General features: G+C 40.6%; 1 protein-coding gene across 6 annotated transcripts in view; it reads left to right on the top strand.

Annotated features, from left to right (window-relative positions):
• Window positions 1-23162, top strand: part of LYST (lysosomal trafficking regulator) — a 160745-nt gene that overhangs the window by 24645 nt on the left and 112938 nt on the right. For 4 of the 6 annotated variants that reach the window (XM_061624547.1, XM_061624549.1, XM_061624548.1 and 1 more), the window contains exons 2-7: window positions 2723-2921; window positions 4301-4391; window positions 5587-7678; window positions 14802-15771; window positions 16882-17043; window positions 22289-22445. In XM_061624547.1, the coding sequence (XP_061480531.1) occupies window positions 2730-2921; window positions 4301-4391; window positions 5587-7678; window positions 14802-15771; window positions 16882-17043; window positions 22289-22445 (3664 nt within the window). In that variant the 5' untranslated portion in view covers window positions 2723-2729. Of the gene's footprint in view, window positions 1-2722; window positions 2922-4300; window positions 4392-5586; window positions 7679-14801; window positions 15772-16881; window positions 17044-22288; window positions 22446-23162 lie in introns of those variants that run through there. The other 2 variants (XM_061624550.1, XM_061624551.1) reach the window with 2 other exon arrangements.

The following is a 23162-nucleotide window of genomic DNA, read 5'->3' as shown; positions in this document are numbered from 1 at the left end:
ATGGCTGGCTAACCTCTTGAGGCTTTCAGGAATTAGTTGCTAGATTGTAAACAGGCCTCTATGGTGCAGAAAGGTTCTTGAAAGTGAGGTTTAAACCCATATTACACATTTTGTTTTAATTACTGGATTTTCCTTTTTTATAGGTTAGTCACAGAGGAGGCATGCTAAGAATCAAACTAAGAATAAAACTTCATAAAATATCAATCTAAGAGGAAGTGTAATCTCTGGTGATCCTTGGATATTGGGTGCATTATCTAAGACATGACAAACAACAGTATATCATTGCAAGATCATATTGTTTGAATATTTCAGAGAACAAGGAAGCTTTTCCCCCTATAGTGTATCAATAGTACATTGCTAACTGTAATTAATTAAAAATTGAGTATGGAGCCATCCAGTGATATTGGGTTGACTTGTGTGATCTCCATAACTAGTAAATATATTGTTTCTTGACATAGTCTCTCATATCTGGCCGGTTAAAACTAAGTAATGAACACAGTCTTGTGACTTTAAATTCCCATGCGAATCCATTTCAGCTCCCATTTTTATTATTAAAATTATATGTATGTTGGGTTTGATTCAGACTGTTCTGTTGGTGGGAATATTGCCTGAGCAAAGTTCTGCCCAGGAGACGCTTTTGCCAGTTCCTTCCCTTTTCATGCAGCCCCCAGTAGAGGGTTGGGGCACCCTTCAGAACAGTGTAGGAAGTGTACTGGGTGCTACAAGGAGAGCGGGGAAAGTCACCCCCACCCCTCTGCCCACAGGATTCCACAAACAGCTTTTCCATCTGGAGAAGGCAAAGTCAAGATCCAACCAATAGATTACATCACAGTTCATCAACTCAATAATATTAATGATACTAAGAACTATTATCTGTCATGTGCCACCAAAGAGGCATTCCATGTAGTCCCAGGACCCAATTTGCAAACAAGGGCCATTGATCCTGGCAAAATATCTCTCCTTGCCAAGGCTGAGCAAACCAACAACAGCCCTGCAAGGTAGTAGGTAGATTGCTACCACCCCTTAATCTGATTAATCACTTTGAATCGGGAAACCCAGAGCCCAGAAGTACTTCTGCCAGGGACTCCCAAAGACAAGAGCCAAACAGGCACTTCTTGTCCTGGAGCCCCAAGCAACCCCAAAACACAGTAGTCAGTGGTCAGTGGCCAAGGTATCAGATTCAGAGCCAAATTTCCCCTTCTGCAAAGAACACACCTAGGTTAATAAGAAGTAGCTTTATTGAGTAAAATATAGTGCACAATTATTAGCAGCAAAATATTTCCTTAAAACTCATACCCATCAGGGCTAGGTAAAAATACAAACAGAGAGTTCAGACACAAACCAAAATAACAAAACTAACTATTCTACTTACTGAAGAGGTAGTTGTTGAAAAGTCTCACCTCTCCCCAGAGAAGCATAGCTTGGGTAGTGAAAGGCAGTGGAACCCCACTCAGGTAACCACCCATCCAGATGAAACCCAGGTTTACCCCCTATACGTAAAAAAACGATCCTAGTAACAGACCACTCTAGTCAGCCAATCAGGGGGCTTTCTTGTAATGCTTCTTCTTCGTGCCTAACTGGCACGTACTCCTCTCTTTCCCAGGCCAAGCTGACCTTGGTACCAGGCTCTCATCAGATACCCAGGTGTCTTCTCACAGGCCTCTTAATTAATTGCAGCTGCGAAATGAAACTAGGACTTTCCCAGTCACTCAGAGGCCCCATCTCTGAACAAGATGAAATCCCCACAGTTCTTTGCATCAGAGCCATGTTACATTCAACCATTCTGAACCAATCTGACAAGTTCTTGACATTATCAATGAAATCTTTTGATTGAACATATTTTTAAATTTCTATAGATTACATGTTCATAATTTTGCATTCTTTTTTTCGCATTATATGTGTTGACTTGACCATATAAGAAGAATATTCCATATCCTATTCAGTCAGTCTGTTTCCTTTGGTCTTTCTTCCACCTTCCCCTTGCTAGCTAGTTATTAATCACAGTTTAATAATTTAGACTTTGAGATTATTTTGTGTAGATTAGTGGAAACTGTAAATTGTGTTTCATTTTGAAATACGCACTTCTGAAATATTTTGGTTCTATATCTGCTCTGAAATGCTTTAGTGATAATAAAGACTCCATCCCATCTTCTAATTTTGGTATTCTTCACTTCCACTTCTATTTGGTTGACACTAGATTAGATTGTCAAAGCCCTTATTTAGGCAATTCTCTTAAAACTGTTTTAACTGCTCATTTATCTGAAAAAAATGAACCAGATTTTGAAAGATTTCAGACATTTGAGGGAGTTCTCGCCCATTTTTTCCTGAGAAATTATGTTATATTGTAACGCACCCTCTCTGGGAGAGGGATTAACCTTACAAATCAATTTGAACCCATAACCTGAATATTTCACAATAACAATGTTTAAATCACATTCATCTTTATTAAATATGTTAGCGCATAATATGACTTCTCATATGTCTTTTTCCAATGTATCAATGTCTCATGTGGTTTGTATCTTTACTTTGATCCATAATAAGTATAGCAGTGGGGCCCATAGCAGCTCCGCTCCTTATTTTTGGAATGGTACTTATATATATCCCATGTTATGTTAATCTGTAAAATCTTTCAGTCAAACTTACTTGGTTCTCTGGAAAATACATTAAATCTGGAAACTAGTTATTTCTTTAACTTTCTTTATTCTTTCTTTCTAATATATAGCTCAGTCATGAGCAGTGATAGTAATTCACTGGCACGTGAATTTTTGTCAGATGTCAGCCAACTTTGCAATGCAGTGGACCAAAGGGTGGAGGCCAGGGAGGAGGAAGAGGAGAAAACACACATAGCAGCACTTGGGCAATACCTTATCCAAGGTCGTGGATTCAGTTTGCTTACTAAACTTAATTCAATACTTGATCAGGTAATATTTTATTTTTCATAAATGTCAAAAGTAATTTGACAACTTTGTCCACAGAGTGATATGCTTGTATCAGAATGTATTTCAGATTCAGAAAGCTGTGTGATATGAAAGGATGTAGGTAATGCGTTGTTCTCACGGTACCAAAGAATATTGAGACAGAGAGCAGAAGGTGCATTGTCCCCAACTTTAAGAACTTTGACAAGACTATCTCAGTCCAGAAGGCATTGCAGTTGACACACCAGCTTAAGATGGTTAAAAGCACTTCATGCCACAGTCACCACTTGTGTCCCCCACCCACCCCCGGTGATAAAGCTGGATTGATAAGCACTCTCTAACTGAAAAGCTGGTCCTTCAAGAGGAGTATCACCTATTCAGAACAGGCTGAACACCATCACCAAGAGAGGAACCACCCACCAATAGCACATCTGTCTGGATTGTGCTTCAGTTTCTTGGCCCTCATTCAATTCATTACTGAGCTCAGTCACTAGTTCAGTACTTCCATTGTCTCACTTGAATCAGATATAATGGAGATGTAGAGGTGATGAACCTGTGGTTCTCCAGGGGTTGTTGGACTCCAGTTCCCATCCATCCCGACATGGTCCATGGTTGGGAATGTTGGGAGGAGCAGCTTGGGAGGAACAGCCTCATAGCTGCCTCATTCAGGGCACTCAGGATTGTTCCTTTGCAGTTCTGAATCCAGCTGATCAATCTTTCCCTGTTTTATGCTATAATCAAGATAGGAGAGATCTAAACATATAGATTATAGTCTGCATTTGTCCAAGAACCTTGTTCAGATCCTCAGACCTCAAGAGTATGAATACATAAGAGGGCCTGATATTCATCTTGCATTTCAAAGCAGCAAGGTAAATGATTTTTTAAAAAATATCAAACCTGTTACGATGCTGATCTTGACCTATGTGTGGATGAAATATTAGTTTTAAGTTTCTAAATGTATAGTCTATAATCTATATAGTCTGCAGTTAAGTTATAATATCTTCAGCATTTTAGTTGCTTCCTGCCTTAAAGTTTTACTTGCTCCAAACCAGCAGATAAGCCTCTTATTCTTCTTTGAGTAAAGAATTCTTCCAGCGTGGAAAGTTTCATTACAAGGATTTGCCAAATATCCATATGCCTTTAGATTGGTTTGCAGCCTTTTGGGCCTTATTGTCATTGGGGAAGTGTCTGGCAGATGAATTAAAAACTTAAAACATGCTATTAATGTGTCACACTAGAGAAATAAGTGTTGGAAGCTTTCAAAAAGGTATTAAAATGAAAGCAAAGAAGCTTTAAACCAAATTTATTTTTGAATCTCTGGTGGTTAACAATTTCTAACTTTCCGTAACGATACAGAATAAAACAAGTTTTTGTTTCCTAAATAGGAGCTGACTTGTCGAGAAGACCTTCTTACTCTCCTCCTGTCACTTTTGCCACTAGTATGGAAAATACCTGTCCAAGAAGAAAAGGCATTAGGTATGTGTTCTTTACATACTTTAAGAGATGCTCTTGCAATATCAACATATTATTTAATATAGAGAGATACTTGGTTGTGTCCTTTAATTTTCCATATTCAAATAAGCTTAAGCTTAATTGGTTTAATTTCTTATGCGCATAAATAGCATTATTTTTCTGCAGATTGTGTGTGTGTAACTGTAGACCTTATGAGTGATATCCAGTGAAGTCCTAGAGTAGAATGATTTACTACAATCTACAAGCAGATTGGGGGAGCGCAGGGACCTGCATGGGAGGTGATTGGAGAGGAAGGGAAAGTCCCATTGCAGAAGCAAAATTCCCTTCGCACAACTTTGGATTCAATTCAGTGGACTTAAGTTACTTGGCTAACATTGGATATTGCCCCATATCTTTTTGTAAAGTGCTTTACGAACATAAGAAGAGCCTGCTAGATCAGGACAGTGGCCCGTCTAGTCCAGCATCCTGTTAACACAGTGGTCAACAAGATGCCCAAGGGAAATCCGCAAATAGGACCTGAGTGCAAAGAGCACTCTCCCCTTCTGTGGTTTCCAGCAACTGGTATTCAGAAGCATCCTGCCTCTGACCGTGAAGGCAGAGCATTTTTGAAAGTGCTTGATAATCCCCACTGCAACTAGGACATTGATGCAGAAAGCTTGTAGCATTTGATCTATGGATAAACTGGAATTTTAGCCTGTCACAAAATGTTTATACTTTGAGAGTTTGGTGTTTTATTTTGGTCTCTTAAGGGCATGCCTCTTCCATACATCAAATGTGTGCAGTGTGTGCAGTTGGTATTCTAAAATGATAAGAGTTAAAATGTATGCCAAAACAAATAATATCTAGCACAAAACATTCAAGAACCTGAAAATGTTGGCATGTATGTGTACCAAATGTGAGAGTACAATTGAGGACTGCTTCACAGATGACCACAACATAATGGGGTATTGGGAGTGTGTCTTGTACATCCTCCCCACCAAGTGTAGGACCCAGGTCATGCTGAAGGTTCTACATGAACAAACACCTATATATCTAGGACCTGTTTATCTGTGTAGGCCTCAGTTCATCTTAAAGATCATTGGTGTGGCCATATGGTGTGGCCAAGACTTGCATGTATAACCTTACACTCCTGGATCATATTTGGACTGGCTCTGAGACTCCATAGTTGAAATAATCTAACTGTAATTTTTTTTAACAGACTTTAATCTGCCCTTCTCTGTTGATACATGCTTGACCAAAGAGACAACTCCAGCTTCTCACAAATCTACTCAGGAAAAAGAAAATGTAAAAGAAAATTCTCATCTATCTGTCCAGGCACCTGTGAAATTGAGTTCTTCCCGGAAATGTAGACGTCAGCGCAAATCTACCCATCGCTATTCTGTGAGGGATGCAAGGAAATCCCACCTATCCACCTCTGATTCAGAAGGCAATTCAGATGAGAAGAGTGCTGTGATGATGAAGCACAGGAGGTCCCAAATCCTGCAGCCTTTTCTAACAAACCCACCTAAGGAACAGTCTATTACAGGTAGATGTAGCTTTCTAGAAGCTGAAGAAGTCCAGAGTTGTCATCTCAGTAGGGAGAATGTAGATGACTCCAAACAGATTATTCCAGTTCAAAAAATCAGTTCTGAGAGTTCAGATGAACCAGCTGCATCATTTGTCAGCTACCTAGACAACTCTCCCTTTGACTTGTGTCATGTCTTACTGTCGTTGCTAGAAAAAGTGTGCAAGTTTGATATTGCTATGAATCACAAGTCAGCATTAGCAGCAAATGTGGTATCCACACTAACAGAACTCTTGTCAAAACTTGGAGACTGCTACAAAGCAACTAGTGCTGCTGAAAATGACGTAGTTTCCTCAAGCTGGACAGAGGAACCAGTTGCTCTGGTTCAGAGAATGCTCTTTAGGACAGTATTGTACCTTATGGCTATGGATGTTAATAATGCTGAGACCATGCCTGGCAATTTAAGAAAAAATCTTACTGATTTACTTAAAGCAGCTTTAAAAACTAAATGTTTGCTGGAAAAACCATATGATCCTTTTGCTTCAAGACAAAAGGGAGTTTTACAGGAAGGAATTCAGGATGATCCTGCCATCTCAAAATATCGCCACAGAGCCCTCCTTTTGCCAGAGTTTATAGAAGGAGTTCTGCAAATCCTGATTTGCTTCCTTCAGAGTGCAGCCACCAATCCAATTTATTTTAGTCAAGCCATGGATCTTGTTCATGAATTCATACAACACCAGGGATTCAAACTATTTGAAACCACTGTACTGCAGATGGAGTGGCTGGTTGCAAGGGAAACAGAGATAAACACGGAAGCATCAGAATATCTCTCAGCCCTCATTAACAGCATTATGAAAATAATCAGTACTATCAAAAAAGTGAAGTCAGAACAACTTCATCAGTCTGTGTGTACAAGAAAACGGCACAGGCGGTGTGAGTACTCTCACTTCATGCACCACCACAGAGACCTCTCAGGGCTACCAGTTTCTACTTTTAAAAATCAGGCCTCCAAGAATCCATTTGAGGAAACACTGGAGGGGGAAGTTCATTATCCTGACCGGTGTTGCTGCATTGCTGTTTGTGCTCACCAATGTTTGCGGCTGCTGGAACAATTTTCACTGAGCAGCACATGTTTTCAGATCTTATCTGGTGTCCATAATGTGGGCATATGTTGTTGCATGGACCCCAGATCTGTAATTATCCCCTTGCTTCATTCTTTCAAATCACAAGTATTAAAAAACTTTCAGCCACATATATTAAGCATCCTTAATAAGTTTATATTAGACCAACTAGGAGGAACGCAAGTTTCTCAAAAACTTACACAGGCCTCCTGCAACATTTGTACCATTGACTGTGACCAGCTTGCTGAATTGGAAGATGTCATGCATGGGAATGCTACTGATGTTGTTTCTCCATCAAGTTCTTCAGCTTCCTATAGGTTTCAAGGAATTTTGCCTAGCAGAGGATCTGAAGATACGTTACTGAAATGGGATGCCTTGGAGGCATACCAGAGTCTTGTTTTTGAAGAAGACGATAAACTGCGCTGCATGCAGATAGCTAGTCATGTTTGCAATTTGATTCAAAAAGGCAATGAAGTTATTCAGTGGAAACTGTATAATTATATATTCAGCCCAGTGCTCCAGAGAGGTGTTGAATTGGCTCATAACTCTCAACAATCAGGTGTTACTACTGCTGTCAGTCAGACAGACAGCTACCATAAAAGGAGTTTGCCACAGGAAGTGCTTCAAATCTATTTACAGACTCTGCCTGCACTGTTTAAATCCAGGTTTGTTAATTTTCTTCATTATATGGGAGTGTTCCCCACACACCAAAGTATAATGAATGTTGGAGGGGTTGGATCAGACTCATAGACTTTGTTCAAGAACATATATACACCTATAGGTAATGGGCAAGTTCAGCAACTGCTATTGCTGAATAGACTCTGTTCTTTTTTTAAATAGGCCTCGTGTGGAGCTTCTTTTGGGCACCATTGAATTAAAGAGAGACTGCATTGATGCAGTGTTTGCAGGACTGAGACAAATACTGAGTTCTTTTGGGGGTCAAGATTTAATTTTAGAGGTACACTTTGGCTGTTTTAGGGAGTATAGCTTTGTATTTTTATTGTTAGACATTATTATGAAGTATGTGGAGATTGCTTAATTTTATTGTATATTTATAGAAATGTTTTCATTAGTTTATGGCTTATGACTGGTTTGACTATATTTTGTTTTGTTTTATTTTTGTAACTGTTAGAATGAATCATGTAATTTTTCAATGTTGTAAGCCGCCTTGAGCATTGTTCAGCTGTGGAAAGGCGGCATACAAATAAATGATGATGATGATGAAATACTGATTTCATGATTTGCCCAGTGCCCAAAGGTATCTGTACACAGGAGGATCGATCCAGACTTTCATGAGGCTCCTGCTTTTCAGCTCCTCCTTTTCGATAGCAGTCTCTGACAAGCATTTCTTAATGATTTGAGGGACCCACCAGGGTGGCAACCTATGAGACCTGAGCATCTGCTGCCAGATGGAAGAACTGCCTTTCCTGCGTGTGCATAAGTGGATGTATTTTCACTTATGCAGGGCACAAGTTTGGATCCAACCCAGTAAAAATAACATAATCTGTAGCTTTTTGATAGCACGATGATATAACTAATGTGTCTCTTATAATATCTCTATTTGTAATTCCTTTTTAACACACATTTATTGAAAGATTTTGAGAGAGATCACAGTGATTAGGTATGTAGCCATTCATTACAAATACTGTGCTCTGAAATGTCAATGAGGGCCATAGTTTGTTGGTAGAGCACCTGCTTTCATGCAAAAGATCCCAAGTCCCTGGTATCTCCAGGTAGAGCTAGAAAAGACTCCTGTCTGAAACCCTGAATAGACACAACTAGACAATACTGAACTAAGTAGATCCTAGCGTTAGTGCTGTCAAAGACAGATTAAGTCTTTGCTAGTGTTCTCAATTTATAATTCCAGTCTTTAGGAAATCTAAGGCCAACAGTTCAACTATGGTTGATTAATGCAGTTCAGCAAAGCATATACTTGTATTTGTCTTGGTCGATTCAATTTTGGTTTTGTCCCAAGAAGAATTAGTAAGTGGAGAATTTTTGAATAAATTTCCCACTTTTATTAATAAACATGTGCTTCTAACAACACGTAAATACCAAAATATGAAACAAATTCATATATCTAGATGGAATTAGAGGGAAACAGAAATCACAGTTCATATGAATCTGGGATTATCTTGGCCTCTTATTGCCTGGCATATTACGTTTTTGCTCATCATTACATCCCACAATGTCCATCCCCTATTTTCCAGCATGGATGGGAGTGGATGATTTCTATTTATTTATTTTGCCTGCTGGTAAATGCTAGAACTTCTTTAAGCATAAGCAAAGAGTTTTCTAAAGCATTACATTTTAGGAGGACCAGTTTAGGGTCCTCTCAATTGTGTAATACAAAATTAGTTCATGTTTTTTCAATGAATCACATTATCTTTGTATACCAGATTCAGGCCACAATTAGCAGTGGAAAGAGCCTACTTGGCTGTACCCTTTTCAACAGTGAATGAAACTTGGTCTGACTGGAGCTATATATCAGTGTCTAATTGATTTTTATTACATTTTTATTATGTCTACAAATGGAAGTGTATTAAGTTTGTCAGACCTTTAACCAGTCATCTTTCTCTTATCTCTGCAATTCTGTTGTAAAAAAACACTCCTCTCTTTGATTACATTATCTTTTCTGGTTATATTCTATTTTTCTTCTTTCACCTTTAATTGTTAAGTCCCAATGGCTGCCTGCTAAACCTAAGCTAAACTTTCATGTCCCATTAATTTTAGAATAAAAGTTAAGAATGTACTTTTTTCTCACTGAAATCAATGGGATTTAAATAGCTTAGTTTTATGAAAATCAGCATTGCCAGAAGTTTAATTTATAATCTGCTATAATCTAACATTTTGAGACAGATAGTAAAGGGAAAAAAATCACACTGCATTTCAGAGCAATCCAAACCCCTGATCCACTGCACAAGAGGGGCTTTGGATGTGCCATGGTCTACACATGTCCTTGCTGCGCCAACTGGAAGTGTAGGTGGAAGGCACAGCTGCAGTAGCTAGCAGAAACCCCTGAAATGGTGTGGAGGTAGGCCAGCCAAGAATCCAGTGGGTTTTAAGCTGTTCCAGATACCAGCGATGGCCTGATCTGGTACTTTCTGATGTCCCAGCCTTGAGCTGTGGCAGCAAAAAAATGGGAAAAACAGCAAAAATGGATAAAATACCCACAACATCTGCCCCAGCCAGATGAAGGACATTGAATATATCTAACTGCGTGCTGTCATCCTATGACCTAGGGGACAGGTGTATAATCCTGGGTACTGCTTAAAGGATTTGAGGAAGGAAATGGTGAGTAGGGCCAAAATCATTTTGTGATTTAAAAGATCAGTGCTTTATTAATTTCTAGTAAACTGGCTTAAATTGCTTCTAGTCATCAGAAATTGGTCATCACACTTTGAATTACATATACTCCACAACAAACAAGGGCAACCCTAAAGAGAGCATATTATAGTTTTATACCTTCAAGGTTATTGAAGTATAAATAAGTCTTCAGGTGTGACATGGAAAGGAGGCTTCATTTATGTCACTATTTAGCCCATCGATATCTAGATTTTGGAGCTGTTTATAACTTCAAAGTGGCATAATGTATTTTCCTGGGGATGAGAGGGAACATAAGAACATAAGAAGAGCCTGCTGGATCAGGCTAGTGGGCCATCTAGTCCAGCATCCTTTCTCGCAGTGGCCAACCAGGTGCCTGGGGGAAGCCCGCAAGCAGGACCCGAGTGCAAGAACACTCTGCCCTCCTGAGGCTTCCGGCAACTGGTTTTCAGAAGCATACTGCCTCTGACTAGGGTGGCAGAGCACAGCCATTGATAGCCCTGTCCTCCATGAATCTGTCTAATCTTTTAAAGCCATCCAAGCTGGTGGCCATTACTGCATCTTGTGGGAGCAAATTCCATAGTTTAACTATGCGCTGAGTAAAGAAGTACTTCCTTTTATCTGTCCTGAATCTTCCAACATTCAGCTTCTTTGAATGTCCATGAGTTCTAGTATTATGAGAGAGGGAGAAAAACGTTTCTCTATCCACTTTCTCAATGCCATGCATAATTTGATACACTTCTATCATGTCTCCTCTGACCCGCCTTTTCTCTAAACTAAAAAGCCCCAAATGCTGCAACCTTTCCTCATAAGGGAGTCGCTCCATCCCCTTGATCATTCTGGTTGCCCTCTTCTGAACCTTTTCCAACTCTATAATATCCTTTTTGAGATGAGGCAACCAGAACTGTACACAGTATTCCAAATGCAGCTGCACCATAGATTTATACAACGGCATTATGATATTGGCTGTTTTATTTTCAATACCTTTCCTAATTATCCCTAGCATGGAATTTGCCTTTTTCACAGCTGCCGCACACTGGGTCAACATTTTCATTGTGCTGTCCACTACAACCCCAAGGTCTCTCTCCTGGTCGGTCACCGCCAGTTCAGACCCCATGAGCGTATATGTGAAATTCAGATTTTTTGCTCCAATATGCATAATTTTACACTTGTTTATATTGAATTGCATTTGCCATTTTTCCGCCCATTCACTCAGTTTGGAGAGGTCTTTTTGGAGCTCTTCGCAATCCCTTTTTGTTTTAACTTGGCCACTTCACTGCTCACTCCTAATTCTAGGTCATTAATGAACAAGTTGAAAAGTACAGGTCCCAATACCGATCCTTGAGGGACTCCACTTTCTACAGCCCTCCATTGGGAGAACTGTCCATTTATTCCTACTCTCTGCTTTCTGCTTCTTAACCAATTCCTTATCCACAAGAGGACCTCTCCTCTTATTCCATGACTGCTAAGCTTCCTCAGAAGTCTTTGGCGAGGTACCTTGTCAAAAGCTTTTTGAAAGTGTAAGTACACTGTGTCCACAGGATCACCTCTATCAATATGCTTGTTGACACTCTCAAAGAATTCTAATAGGTTACTGAGACAGGACTTTCCCTTGCAGAAGCCATGCTGGCTCTGCTTCAGCAAGGCGTGTTCTTTTATGTGTTTAGTTAATCTAGCATTAATAATACTTTCTACCAGTTTTCCAGGGACAGAAGTTAAGCTAACTGGCCTGTAATTTCCGGGATCCCCCCTGGATCCCTTTTTGAAGATTGGCGTTACATTTTCCACTTTCCAGTCCTCAGGCACGGAGGAGGACCCAAGGGACAAGTTACATATTTTAGTTAGCAGATCAGCAATTTCACCTTTGAGTTCTTTGAGAACTCTCGGGTGGATGCCATCCGGGCCCAGTGATTTGTCAGTTTTTATATTGTCTATTAAGCCTAGAACTTCCTCTCTCGTTACCACTATTTGTCTCAATTCCTCAGAATCCCTTCCTGCAAATGTTAGTTCAGGTTCAGGGATCTGCCCTATATCTTCCACTGTGAAGACAGATGCAAAGAATTCATTTAGCTTCTCTGCGATCTCCTTATCATTCTTTAGTACACCTTTGACTCCCTTAGCATCCAAGGGTCCAATCGCCTCCCTAGATGTTCTCTTGCTTTGAATGTATTTATAGAATTTTTTGTTGTCGGTTTTTATGTTCTTAGCAATGTGCTCCTCAAGTTCTTTTTTAGCATCTCTTATTGCCTTCTTGCATTTCTTTTGCCAGAGTTTGTGTTCCTTTTTATTTTCTTCATTTGGACAAGACTTCCATTTTCTGAAGGAAGACTTTTTGCCTCTAAGAGCTTCCTTGACTTTGCTCGTTAACCATGCTGGCATCTTCTTGGCCCTGGCGGTACCTTTTCTGATCTGCGGTATGCACTCCAGTTGAGCTTCTAATATAGTGTTTTTAAACAACTTCCAAGCATTTTCGAGTGATGTGACCCTCTGGACTTTGTTTTTCAGCTTTCTTTTTACCAATCCCCTCATTTTTGTGAAGTTTCCTCTTTTGAGGAAGAATAGGTAGAAAGTATATTCTAAAAATCAGATGCTTAAAAGTTTAACCATAAGCAATAGAAGTAAATAAAAGAATCATACAATGCTTTTGAAAATCTCTTGAGCTCTGCTTATATTCATTCATTTTATTCAATAAAATACTCATTTTATTTAATGAATGGTCAATGTAATTGAACATCTGACCCAAATTTGCTTTTATTCTATATTATGCATTCAGTTTATTAACCTCATCAAGACTTTTGTGGGAAGATAGCTATAATAGTTTGAGCAGTTAATACTCATCGGTTTGCAACATAATCAGAAAGAGAATCTCTTGGACGATTCCAGGATCTTCTCTAAGAGGGAGGGGTCAGCAAAGCATATTTTCAATACCCATGGGAGAGACTTCAAAAGGATCAGAGGGAGAGGGAGTCTGCTCTACCAGTGGAGAGTGGGGAATCAAGTTCCAAAACTGTATGCTGATTTCCCAAAGTAAGAATAGAGAAGTTGTTTTCAGGGCCACTGGCTGTTAAAAATTCATCAATCCTTAATTCTTTAAAGGCCTTAGAGGAATGTTGCATGCCTGGGCTTGACTGTTGTTTTTTTATTGGCCATCTCAGATTGTTAAATTTACTTGGCTGCTGAGAAGATGTTATTAGGATTCCTCCACTTCTCACTGCCTCCAGGATATTGCCCCATGGTAAAACTTTTATTTTCCATCTGAAGCTGAGGCAATAGTTTAAGAATCTGTAAGAGTTTTCCTGTATATATACACTTTCCTGTGTAAGGCAGTGAGCTCACACCTTACACCATTGCCTTCATCACCATCTTAGCCCCCTGTATCAGGAGTATGTTTGTACAGAAGAATTTATACTCCTTGAAAAGCGGCCAAGTTTTACTTGTGAACTCTGTATACATAGCAGTGGCATGTTCAATGTTGAAACATGTGGGATTGTGGCTTTTGTATGATGCTGTCTCCAAGGTAACATTGTCAGTGGTTTTTCTTGTCTTGCACCCTCCTAGGGTCTCCCTTTTTTTTTGCTTTAGTTTTGTGAGAAGTGACTTATGTTGATATTAAATCCAAACTCTTATCATTTCAAATAACATAGAAGTAGCTGTTTAAAAAATGTAAAAAATGTATTTTAGTGTACTTAATTACACCTAACTCCTGATTATGGCCTAAGGAGCCAAAAGAGAACATTGGAGATGTATTGTGTCCCTCTACTAATGGAAGGTATTTGTACGTTTCTGTGAGCAGAAGGGTGAAAGGCAATTTTCACTGTTTTCCCCCTTTCCTCTGTAGCCCTCTGACAAAGTGTTGTTGTTGTTGTTGTTATATTCTGTTCTTCCTTCCAAAGGGAGCCCAAGGCAGCAAGCAAATGATAATGCACTAAAAACATCTTAAAAACAAAATATCTTAAGAAACATCTTTAAAAATCATTCTACTGCAGATGCAGATTCTGTAGGGTTAGGGAAAGCAATGGAGGATGATGTTGTGGGCTGGTGGAGAAAGGGGGAATGTGGGAAAGTCACCTTCCCCACTCTTCCGCTCATGAAAGTTTCTGCTGGATCAAAAAGTCTTCCTTCAGTGGAGGGCAGGGATGGATGGCAAGAAGGGGTGTTGTTCCACTCCTAGCTTGCTGTTGGCTGTGTCACTGTACTTACTTCTGGAGAGGTGAGGCAGCAGGGAAGTTGGTGTAGGAGCAGCAGTGGAGCCCGGATTGGCACTGTCACTCTGCCTGCACTGACCCTCTCCCTCTCGGTAAGCACAGCAATGTGGCTGAGAGGAGGCCAGGTATGTGGCACTGCCCTTCCCTGCCAGCTGCCTCAGGATGAAGGGACACAATCAGATACAATCCGCGATGTGCCAATTTTTTTGTCCTTGTTCCATCTAATTGGTAACAACTTGATATCTGCTTTTCTCTACAGAATAATACGAGAGTTGTTCATAAGCTGCAATGGAGTAAATCAAATGACTGAATTAAATTACTTGGACTCTGTGAGAAGTTATTCCTTGAAAGTGTTTGAAACATTAATATTTTGCCTTGGAGACCAGCAGATGGACCAAGTAATACCAGACCTAGATGGTTTAGACAATGATCAAAAGAAGTCTGCATTAGAATTAGGTGCTTTGGTTCATAGGCAGCAAGTAGCTTCGGATGTGCCTCAAAGCCTCACCAAATTTTATGCTGGGCTCAGAGAAGTTTATCCAAAGAAGAAGAAATCAGTCAGTCAAGATGCTCATGTCAACATGATAAACATATTTCTCTGTGTTGCTTTTTTATGTGTCAGTAAGGAAGCAGATGCTGATCGAGATTCAGTGAATGATTCTGAAGATACTTCGGGTTATGACAGTACAGCTAGTGAACCTTTGAGCCACAGGCTTCCGTGTCTGTCTCCAGAGAGTCTGTCTCTACCTTCTTTGGAACATATCCATAGGGCAGCAGACATTTGGTCGATGTGTCGCTGGATTTATTTGGGCAGCTCAGTTTTCCAAAGACAGTTCCATAGACTTGGTGGCTTTGAAGTATGTCATAAATTAATAGCCATGGTTATTCAGAAACTTGCCAAAGAAGGAGCCAAGGAACAAAGTGAGCCGGAGAAACCTGTTGAGATTAGTGGCACATTGCAGTTGATACTAAGTAACAAGAGAGGTCAATCAGGCCGTGATAGTCTTGATGAAAATCTTGACATTACAGATCAATCTGAATGGCTTTCCTATGATCATTCAAGTGCAGAACAAACTTCAGTTGAGGGTACCACAGAGTCAAAAAGAGGCTTCATGCAAGATAATGAGTGGTCACTCCAGGGTATAAGACTTTTGGAAGCTCTGCTAGCAATTTGTTTACACAGTGCAAATAATTTCCAGCAGAAGATGGAAATGGAGTCTCTTCCTCAGGTAACCTGCTATAAAATAATTACATTCTCAGTGTCCTCTAAAAGCAGTTTTAGAGCTAGGAACAAAAATGGCTGCTGTTTTGGATTTTAAAATTAAGAACATAAGAACAGCCTGCTGGATCAGGCCATTGGCCTTTCTAGTCCAGTATCCTGTTCTAACGGTAGCCAACCAGATGCTTGTGGAAAACCTGCAAGCAGGATCTGAACACAAGACTACTCTCCCCTCCTGCAGCTTTCAGCAACTGGTATTCTGAAGCCTACTGCCTCTGACTGTGAAGGCAGATCATAGCCATCATAGCTAGTAGCCTTTGATACTCTTATCCACCATGAATTTGTCTAATCCTCTTTTAAAGCCTTCCAAGTTGGTGGCCATCACTGCCTCCTCTGGGTGTGAGTTCCATAGCTTAATTATGTGCTGCATGAAAAAGTACTTTTTTAAAAAAAATAAATTTTAAAATCCTGACTCTTCCAGCATTAGAGTGTCCATGGATTCTTGTGTTATGATAGAGGGAGAAGAGTTTATATCTTTCATTCTAGAGGGCAAGATGAACTTCCAAGTAAATTTAATACAATTACAGGATTTTTTAATGATGTGCAGTGGATAGTTTCTTTGAAGGAGGAAGCAGCTGTCATAGTAAAATAAGAGGAACCCCCTGTAAGAAACAGCGTGAAATGCATTTTCATAGAGAGATCTAGGCACAGTGTGCAGCCTGAGGAAATATAGTAAAAGTAGCCTGAAGATAAACTGCACTGAGGCTTATTCACACCGTACATTTCTGTTTGCAATGCATTATCTTGCTGCTTTTTAGGAAGGCTTGTGTATTATGATTTTTTTTTGTTTAGGTTTTTGTAACTTCAAAACAGGCTGAGAAGACTTGTACCACATACATTATGTGTGAAATCTACAGAGATATGAGAATTATCTAGAGATAATCATAATGATCTGTACAATGAGTATAACATACAAGAGAAACACTTTCACAAATACATTTAGTTCTTGGTGTTGGCAATTGTGAGAAAGCCAGGAGAGGGGAAACTATAATAGCTTTTTAGTACCATTTTCATTTAATCAAAACAAATGTGTAAGCATATTTTGTCTATTTTAATGTAGAACATATGTGTGGAAGACATACTACTTGAAATGAGGGACCAGCTTGCAAAATCTAGAATAATGGAGACTGACTTGGTGAAGCCTTTATTTGATTCTTTGCTTCGAGTTGCATTGGGAACATGTTTTGCTGAACTTGATCATACTGAAGAGAAGAAAGAAAAGGTATAAGATAAAAATGCATGTTTCATATTGCTTGCCTGCTTGTCTGACCACCCCATCTCTATTAAGGTGATATGTCACGGGGGTGTTCATAAGTGTTGCATTTTTACCGTCATTAGAAACAGTAGAATATTTACAAACAATACAAATAACAGATAAGTCTGAATGGGAAAAATCTAGCATAGGGCCTAGCAAAGGAGCAACTTAATGGATATCAGGATAAAAATGTTACTTTCACCTTACTCAGAACCCTGTGTATGGAAAGTATAGGGTCTAACACAAGAACAGCCCTGCTGAATGGGAACAAAAGCTATCACATCCAGCATTCTGTTTTTCCACAGTGACCAACATGACGTCCATAGGAAGCCCATATGCGGGACATGAGGACTGTTGCTGTTGTTTCTTAGCAACTGGTATTTGATACTAGAGGTAGCATATAGCCATTATGAATTTGTTTAACCCCCTTTTAAAATAATTTCAGTTGGTGACTATCATATACCTTTTGTGATAGCTAATTCCACAGTTTAATTATACATTATGTGAAGAAGTACTTTTCTTCTGTCCAACATTCAGCTTCATTGGATGGCCCTGGGTTCTAGTATTATGAGAGAGACAGAAAAACTTCTCTCTGTCAATTTTTTCTACATCATCCATAATTTTATACGCTTCTATCATGTTGCCTTTATTTGTCTTTTTTCTAAACAGAAAAGCTCTAAATGTTGTAACCTTTCCTCATAGAGAATTTACTCCAGTCCCCTGATCATTTTGGTTGCCCTTTTCCAGCTTGACAATATCTTTTCTGAGTTGTAGCAACTAGAACGGTACGCAGTATTCCAATTCCAGTTATACAAACTCTTTACTAACAATCCCTAGCATGGAATTTTTCACCTAGAATTTTTTAGTTGTAGGTTGATATATTCACTAGGTTCTTCCCCATACCCAGGATCTCTTTCCAATACAGATACTTGAGCAACCTTACACCCCTTCATTATGAGAACTATCCATATTTATGCTTTATTTTCTGTTCTTTAACTAGTTTCTGATCCATAAGAAGACCTGTCCTCTTGTCTCGTTACTGTTAGGTTTTCTCAGGACCCCTTGGTGAGGGACTTTGAAAGTCCAGGTATATTGTGTCTAGCAGACCATCCCTATCCATGTGCTTATTGACCCTTCCAAAGAATTCTAAAAAGTTAGTGAGGCAGGATATACCTTTGCAAAATTATTTATTATTATTATTATTTATTACACTTATATACCGCCCGACTAGCAAAAGCTCTCTGGGCGGTGAACAACAGAGAATATAGTAAAATACACATATAATACAATAAAAACATATAACATATAACAGTAAACGATCAAAAACCAGTTACAACAAAAAGAAATCAATAACTTAAGTTAAAAATACATTGGGAAAGAGGAAGGTTTTAACCTGGCGCCGAAAGGACAACAGTGTCGGCGCCAGGCGCACCTCCTCGGGGAGACTGTTCCACAGTTCGGGGGCCACCACTGAGAAGGCCCTAGATCTTGTCATCACCCTCTGGGCCTCCCTATGAGTCGGAACCCGGAGGAGGGCCTTCGTAGCAGAACGTAGTGAATGGGCGGGTTCGTAGCGGGAGAGGCGTTCCGACAGATAGCGTGGTTCCGTGTCGTATAAGGCTTTATAGGTTAATGCCAACACTTTGAATCTGGCCCGGAAGCATATTGGTAGCCAGTGCAAGCGTGCCAGAACAGGTGTTATATGCTCAGACCGCTTGGTCCTTGTCAGCAATCTGGTGGCCGCATTTTGCACTAGCTGCAGCTTCCGAACTGTCTTCAAAGGCAGCCCAACGTAGAGCGCATTGCAGTAGTCCAAACGCGAGGTTACCAGAGCATGTACCACCGATGTAAGGTCCTCCTGACTCAGATAGGGACGTAGCTGGGCTACCAACCGAAGTTGGTAGAATGCATCCCATGCCACCGAGGCTACTTAAGCCTCAAGTGATAGGGAAGAGTCTAAGACGACTCCCAAGCTCCGAACCCGGTCCTTTAGGGGGAGTGTAACCCCATCCAGGACAGGGTATGTATCCACCATCTGATCAGAGAAACCATCCACCAGCAGCATCTCAGTCTTGTCAGGATTGAGCCTCAGTTTATTAGCTCTCATCCAGTCCATTGTCGCGGCCAGGCAACGGTTCAGCACATCGATAGCCTCACCTGAAGAAGATGAAAAGGAGAAGTAGAGCTGCGTCTCATCAGCGTACTGATGACAACGCACTCCAAAACTCCTGATGACCGCACCCAACGGCTTCATGTAGATGTTAAAAAGCATGGGAGACAGAACCGACCCCTGCGGAACTCCACATTGGAGAGCCCACGGAGTCAAGCAATGTTCCCCAAGCACTACCTTCTGGAGATGACCCGCCAAGTAGGAGCGGAACCACAGCCAAGCAGTACCTCCAACTCCCAACTCCGCGAGCCTCCCCAGAAGGATACCATGGTCGATGGTATCAAAAGCCGCTGAGAGATCAAGGAGAATCAACAGAGTTACACTCCCTCTGTCCCTCTCCCGACATAGGTCATCATACAGGGCGACCAAGGCCGTCTCAGTGCCAAAACCAGGCCGAAAGCCCGACTGAAATGGATCTAGATAATCGGTTTCATCCAATAGTGCCTGGAGCTGGCCAGCAACCACCCGTTCCAAGATCTTGCCCAGGAATGGAACATTTGCTACTGGGCTGTAGCTGTTGAAATTTTCTGGGTCCAAGGAAGATTTTTTCAGGAGTGGTCTCACCACCGCTTCTTTCAGACAGTCAGGGACCACTGCCTCTCGTAAAGAGGCATTTATCACTTCCTTGGCCCAGCCAACTGTTCCTTCCCTGCTAGATTTTATTAGCCAAGAGGGGCACGGATCGAGTATCGAAGTGGTTGCACGTACCAGTCCAAGCACCTTGTCCACGTCCTCGAGCTGAACCAACTGAAATTCATCCAATAAAGTCCAGGGCCGGTTCTAAAGGGCGGCCAGGTTGGGCACTGGCCCGAGGGCCCCGGAGCTACAGGAGCCCCTGAGGGGCCCTGAGGGGCCCTCCACTCCCCTTCCACAATCTGCGCCCCCCCATGCCCCCCACTTACCTGTCAGCTGGCGTTTTAGCATTGCCCTTAATGAAGATGGTGGCCGCAGCTTCCCTAAGGTACTGAAGCCGCTGCCGCCATCTTAGTTGATGGCAGAGATGTGCGCGCATAGCACGCACGTGTGCCATCAACAAAGATGGTGGTGGAGGCTTCATTCCCCTTAGGGAAACCGCAGCCGCCATCTTCATTAAGGGCAATGGTAAAGACTAGACAGGTGGGAGGCGCATGGGGGGGGCTGCGCGCATGCGCATATGCGTGTGCACACACACACACACACCGGGGGGCCAGGGCAAGCTGATGCCCAAGGGCCCCTGCATGCCTGGAGCCAGCCCTGGCCCTGTTGATAGGTCTTTAGCAAGACTTGTTCTTCTATATGCTTGATAATTTTAGCTTAAATTACTTTCTACCAGTTTACTTGAAAAAGATATTACATTAGCCAATCTGAATTTCTTGCATCCATTTTATAAAACTGGTGTTACATTGGCTACTTTGCCATTCTTTGGGACCAGTTATTTTTGTTAAAAGATCAGTAACTTTACATTTAAATTCTTTAAGGTGAATACCATTTGGACTAGATGACTTGTTCAGTTTTAATTTGTCAGTAAGGCCTGTAATTTCATCTCTTGCCACTGCTATTTGCCTCAAGCCTTCAGATTCTGTTCCTGAAAATAACAATAACAATACTGTTATTTTTTATTATTATTATCTGCCCTGTGAACCCAGATGCAAAGAATTCATTCAGCTTTTTTGCAATCTTCTTTTTTTCTTTTAGCACACCTTTGACTCCAGCTGCCTCCCTAGCCAATTTCCTGGTCCTAATGTACTTAAATAATTAGGGTTTTTAATGACATGCTACTTGATTTGTTTCCATCTCTTATTGTCTGGTTGCCTTTTTGTGCAAGTTTGTATTCCTTTTTCTTCTCATTTGGACAAGACATCAGTTTTCTGAAGGAAGCGTTCTTACCTCAAATAGCTTACTTGCCTCTTCTCATTAACTATGCTGACATCCTCTTGGACTTGGTATACTTTCTAAATGACTTATATTTTAAATGACCCTGAAGCTTTCTGGAGAGATTTGACCTCTTGAATTTCTCTTTCATCTTTTTTCCCTACCAAGCCCCCCCCCTTTAAGTGTTGAAAAGTAGAACTTGAAGACATTACAAATAGAAGGTCTGTGTTTTGTTGACTGCAAAAAAGTAGACAAGTGAGGGAAAGTTGTAAGTTGTGGGCCAGAATGTATATGTGGATTTGAACAAGAAGTCATTTTTTGGATGCATGCCTGTAGTTTATTAGCTGAATATAGTTTTGCTAATTTCTTGGAACAGCTTAGCATGACTTCATGGTCATTTTACCCTTATTTGTTTTGCTTTTTTATGTCACCTATGTCACCTATTTTTCATAAGAGTTAAATAGTAGTCACAAGATGCCTCTCGCTGGATTGTCACCTTGTAGTGGTGAGTGGGCTTGTGTGTTCCAATGAACCCTGTGAGCGATGCCGTCGGGAGTCATGTACTCCCAGCAGGGTCACCCATGGCGGTAAGGTCAAGGGAGAGGAACCAGAGAAAGAACGATCCAAGAAAGTCCTCAACAGCAGAACAGGCAGAGGATAACAATGTGTACGTTACAACTGCTGTGAAGACGGATGAAGGCTGCAGCAGATAAAAGACTTCCAATAGTCATGGTATCCATGCCATTGGATCAAAGCCTTTTTCTGTCAAGATTGTGTGTTGATCGTTGTGCACCGATCTCCCCACATAAAACAAATTCACGCACAGGCGTCTTCCAAGCAAAGACCTTATCTTGGAAGATAATCTTACTCGGCCACAAGTGATCGCCAATGAATGAAAAATGAATGAAGTCACAAGATGACAGAACAGCCAGAATCCATAAAGATCAAAGTAACCAAATGAGGGGATGGGTCAGATATTGTCAATTGGTTCCCTATTATTTGAAAATACGTAACTGTTGTCAAACATTCTATGAAGACCAGAATCTTCTGTAAGCTGTGGCCTAGGTTTTTAATTGTTGATCTTAAATATCTAAAATGATATTTGTCTACCAACTTTAGCTCCTTGGAGGAAAGGTGGGATATAAATGTAATAAATAAATTAAATAAATGAATAAAATATGCATTCTACAGATCCATCAGTCTGAACAGGAACCTGTACCTCAGCCTGGTGACATATCTGAAGAAGCTGAAGAATCCCAGTGCTGTAGCTTTAAATTTTTTGCTGAAGAAGAAGGCTATGATGCAGATAGTGAAAGTAATCCTGATGACAGTGAAAGCAAGGATGAAGGTAAGTGTGAACTTTGATTTCATGCAATGAACCTATGGTTTTCTCAAATACGGCTTGGTTACATTCTAGCAGCATTCATGCATGCATGGACTCATCATGCACTGTGGTTTCCCAGCTCAGATAATTAAATTGGAATTTGATGGAGAATCTTTAATTACAATGGGCCAGTTTGCATGTAATGGTAAAACATAATGGTTTACTGTGAATGTTCTGATGTTGCCTGCTCTGCTCCTGCCCATTAGTTCATGGGAAAAATGGGCCTCAATCTCTGACTTAGCATTACATCTGAACGAAGGATCATAGTTTGTTGGGACTGAAACAAACTGTCATCTCCAGCTCAGATGTAACATTAAGCCAGCTGTCATGTTTCTTTCTCCCGCATTTTAGCAGGAAAGAACAAAGTGAGTGAGATTGTCACATTCATGGTAAACCATTCAGGGTAAACCATTTACTATATGGTGATGTAAGAATGAGACAATGTGTTGGAAACTTATGGGCTTATTTGTTCTGATACAGAACTTGTACAAATGAATCCGTATTGATTTTTGGTCTTCTCTTAGCTGTCATCTTGAAGTCACATTTGCACTGAAGTAGAGAAGCAGCCCTTTTATTTTCTCTTATTTTAAATCATGTTTTGTGGTTGGCATACCTGAGCCAGGAAATGAGGGAATATGGTGGCAGCAACACCTGTGATGATCTGCAAAATTCAAAACTATT

Source organism: Rhineura floridana, chromosome 4 (genome assembly GCF_030035675.1).
Source record: "Rhineura floridana isolate rRhiFlo1 chromosome 4, rRhiFlo1.hap2, whole genome shotgun sequence".
NCBI classification, from domain to species: Eukaryota; Metazoa; Chordata; class Lepidosauria; order Squamata; family Rhineuridae; genus Rhineura; species Rhineura floridana.
The sequence above is the reverse complement of the archived record's forward strand: the minus strand, read 5'-3'. Positions and strand labels throughout refer to the sequence as shown.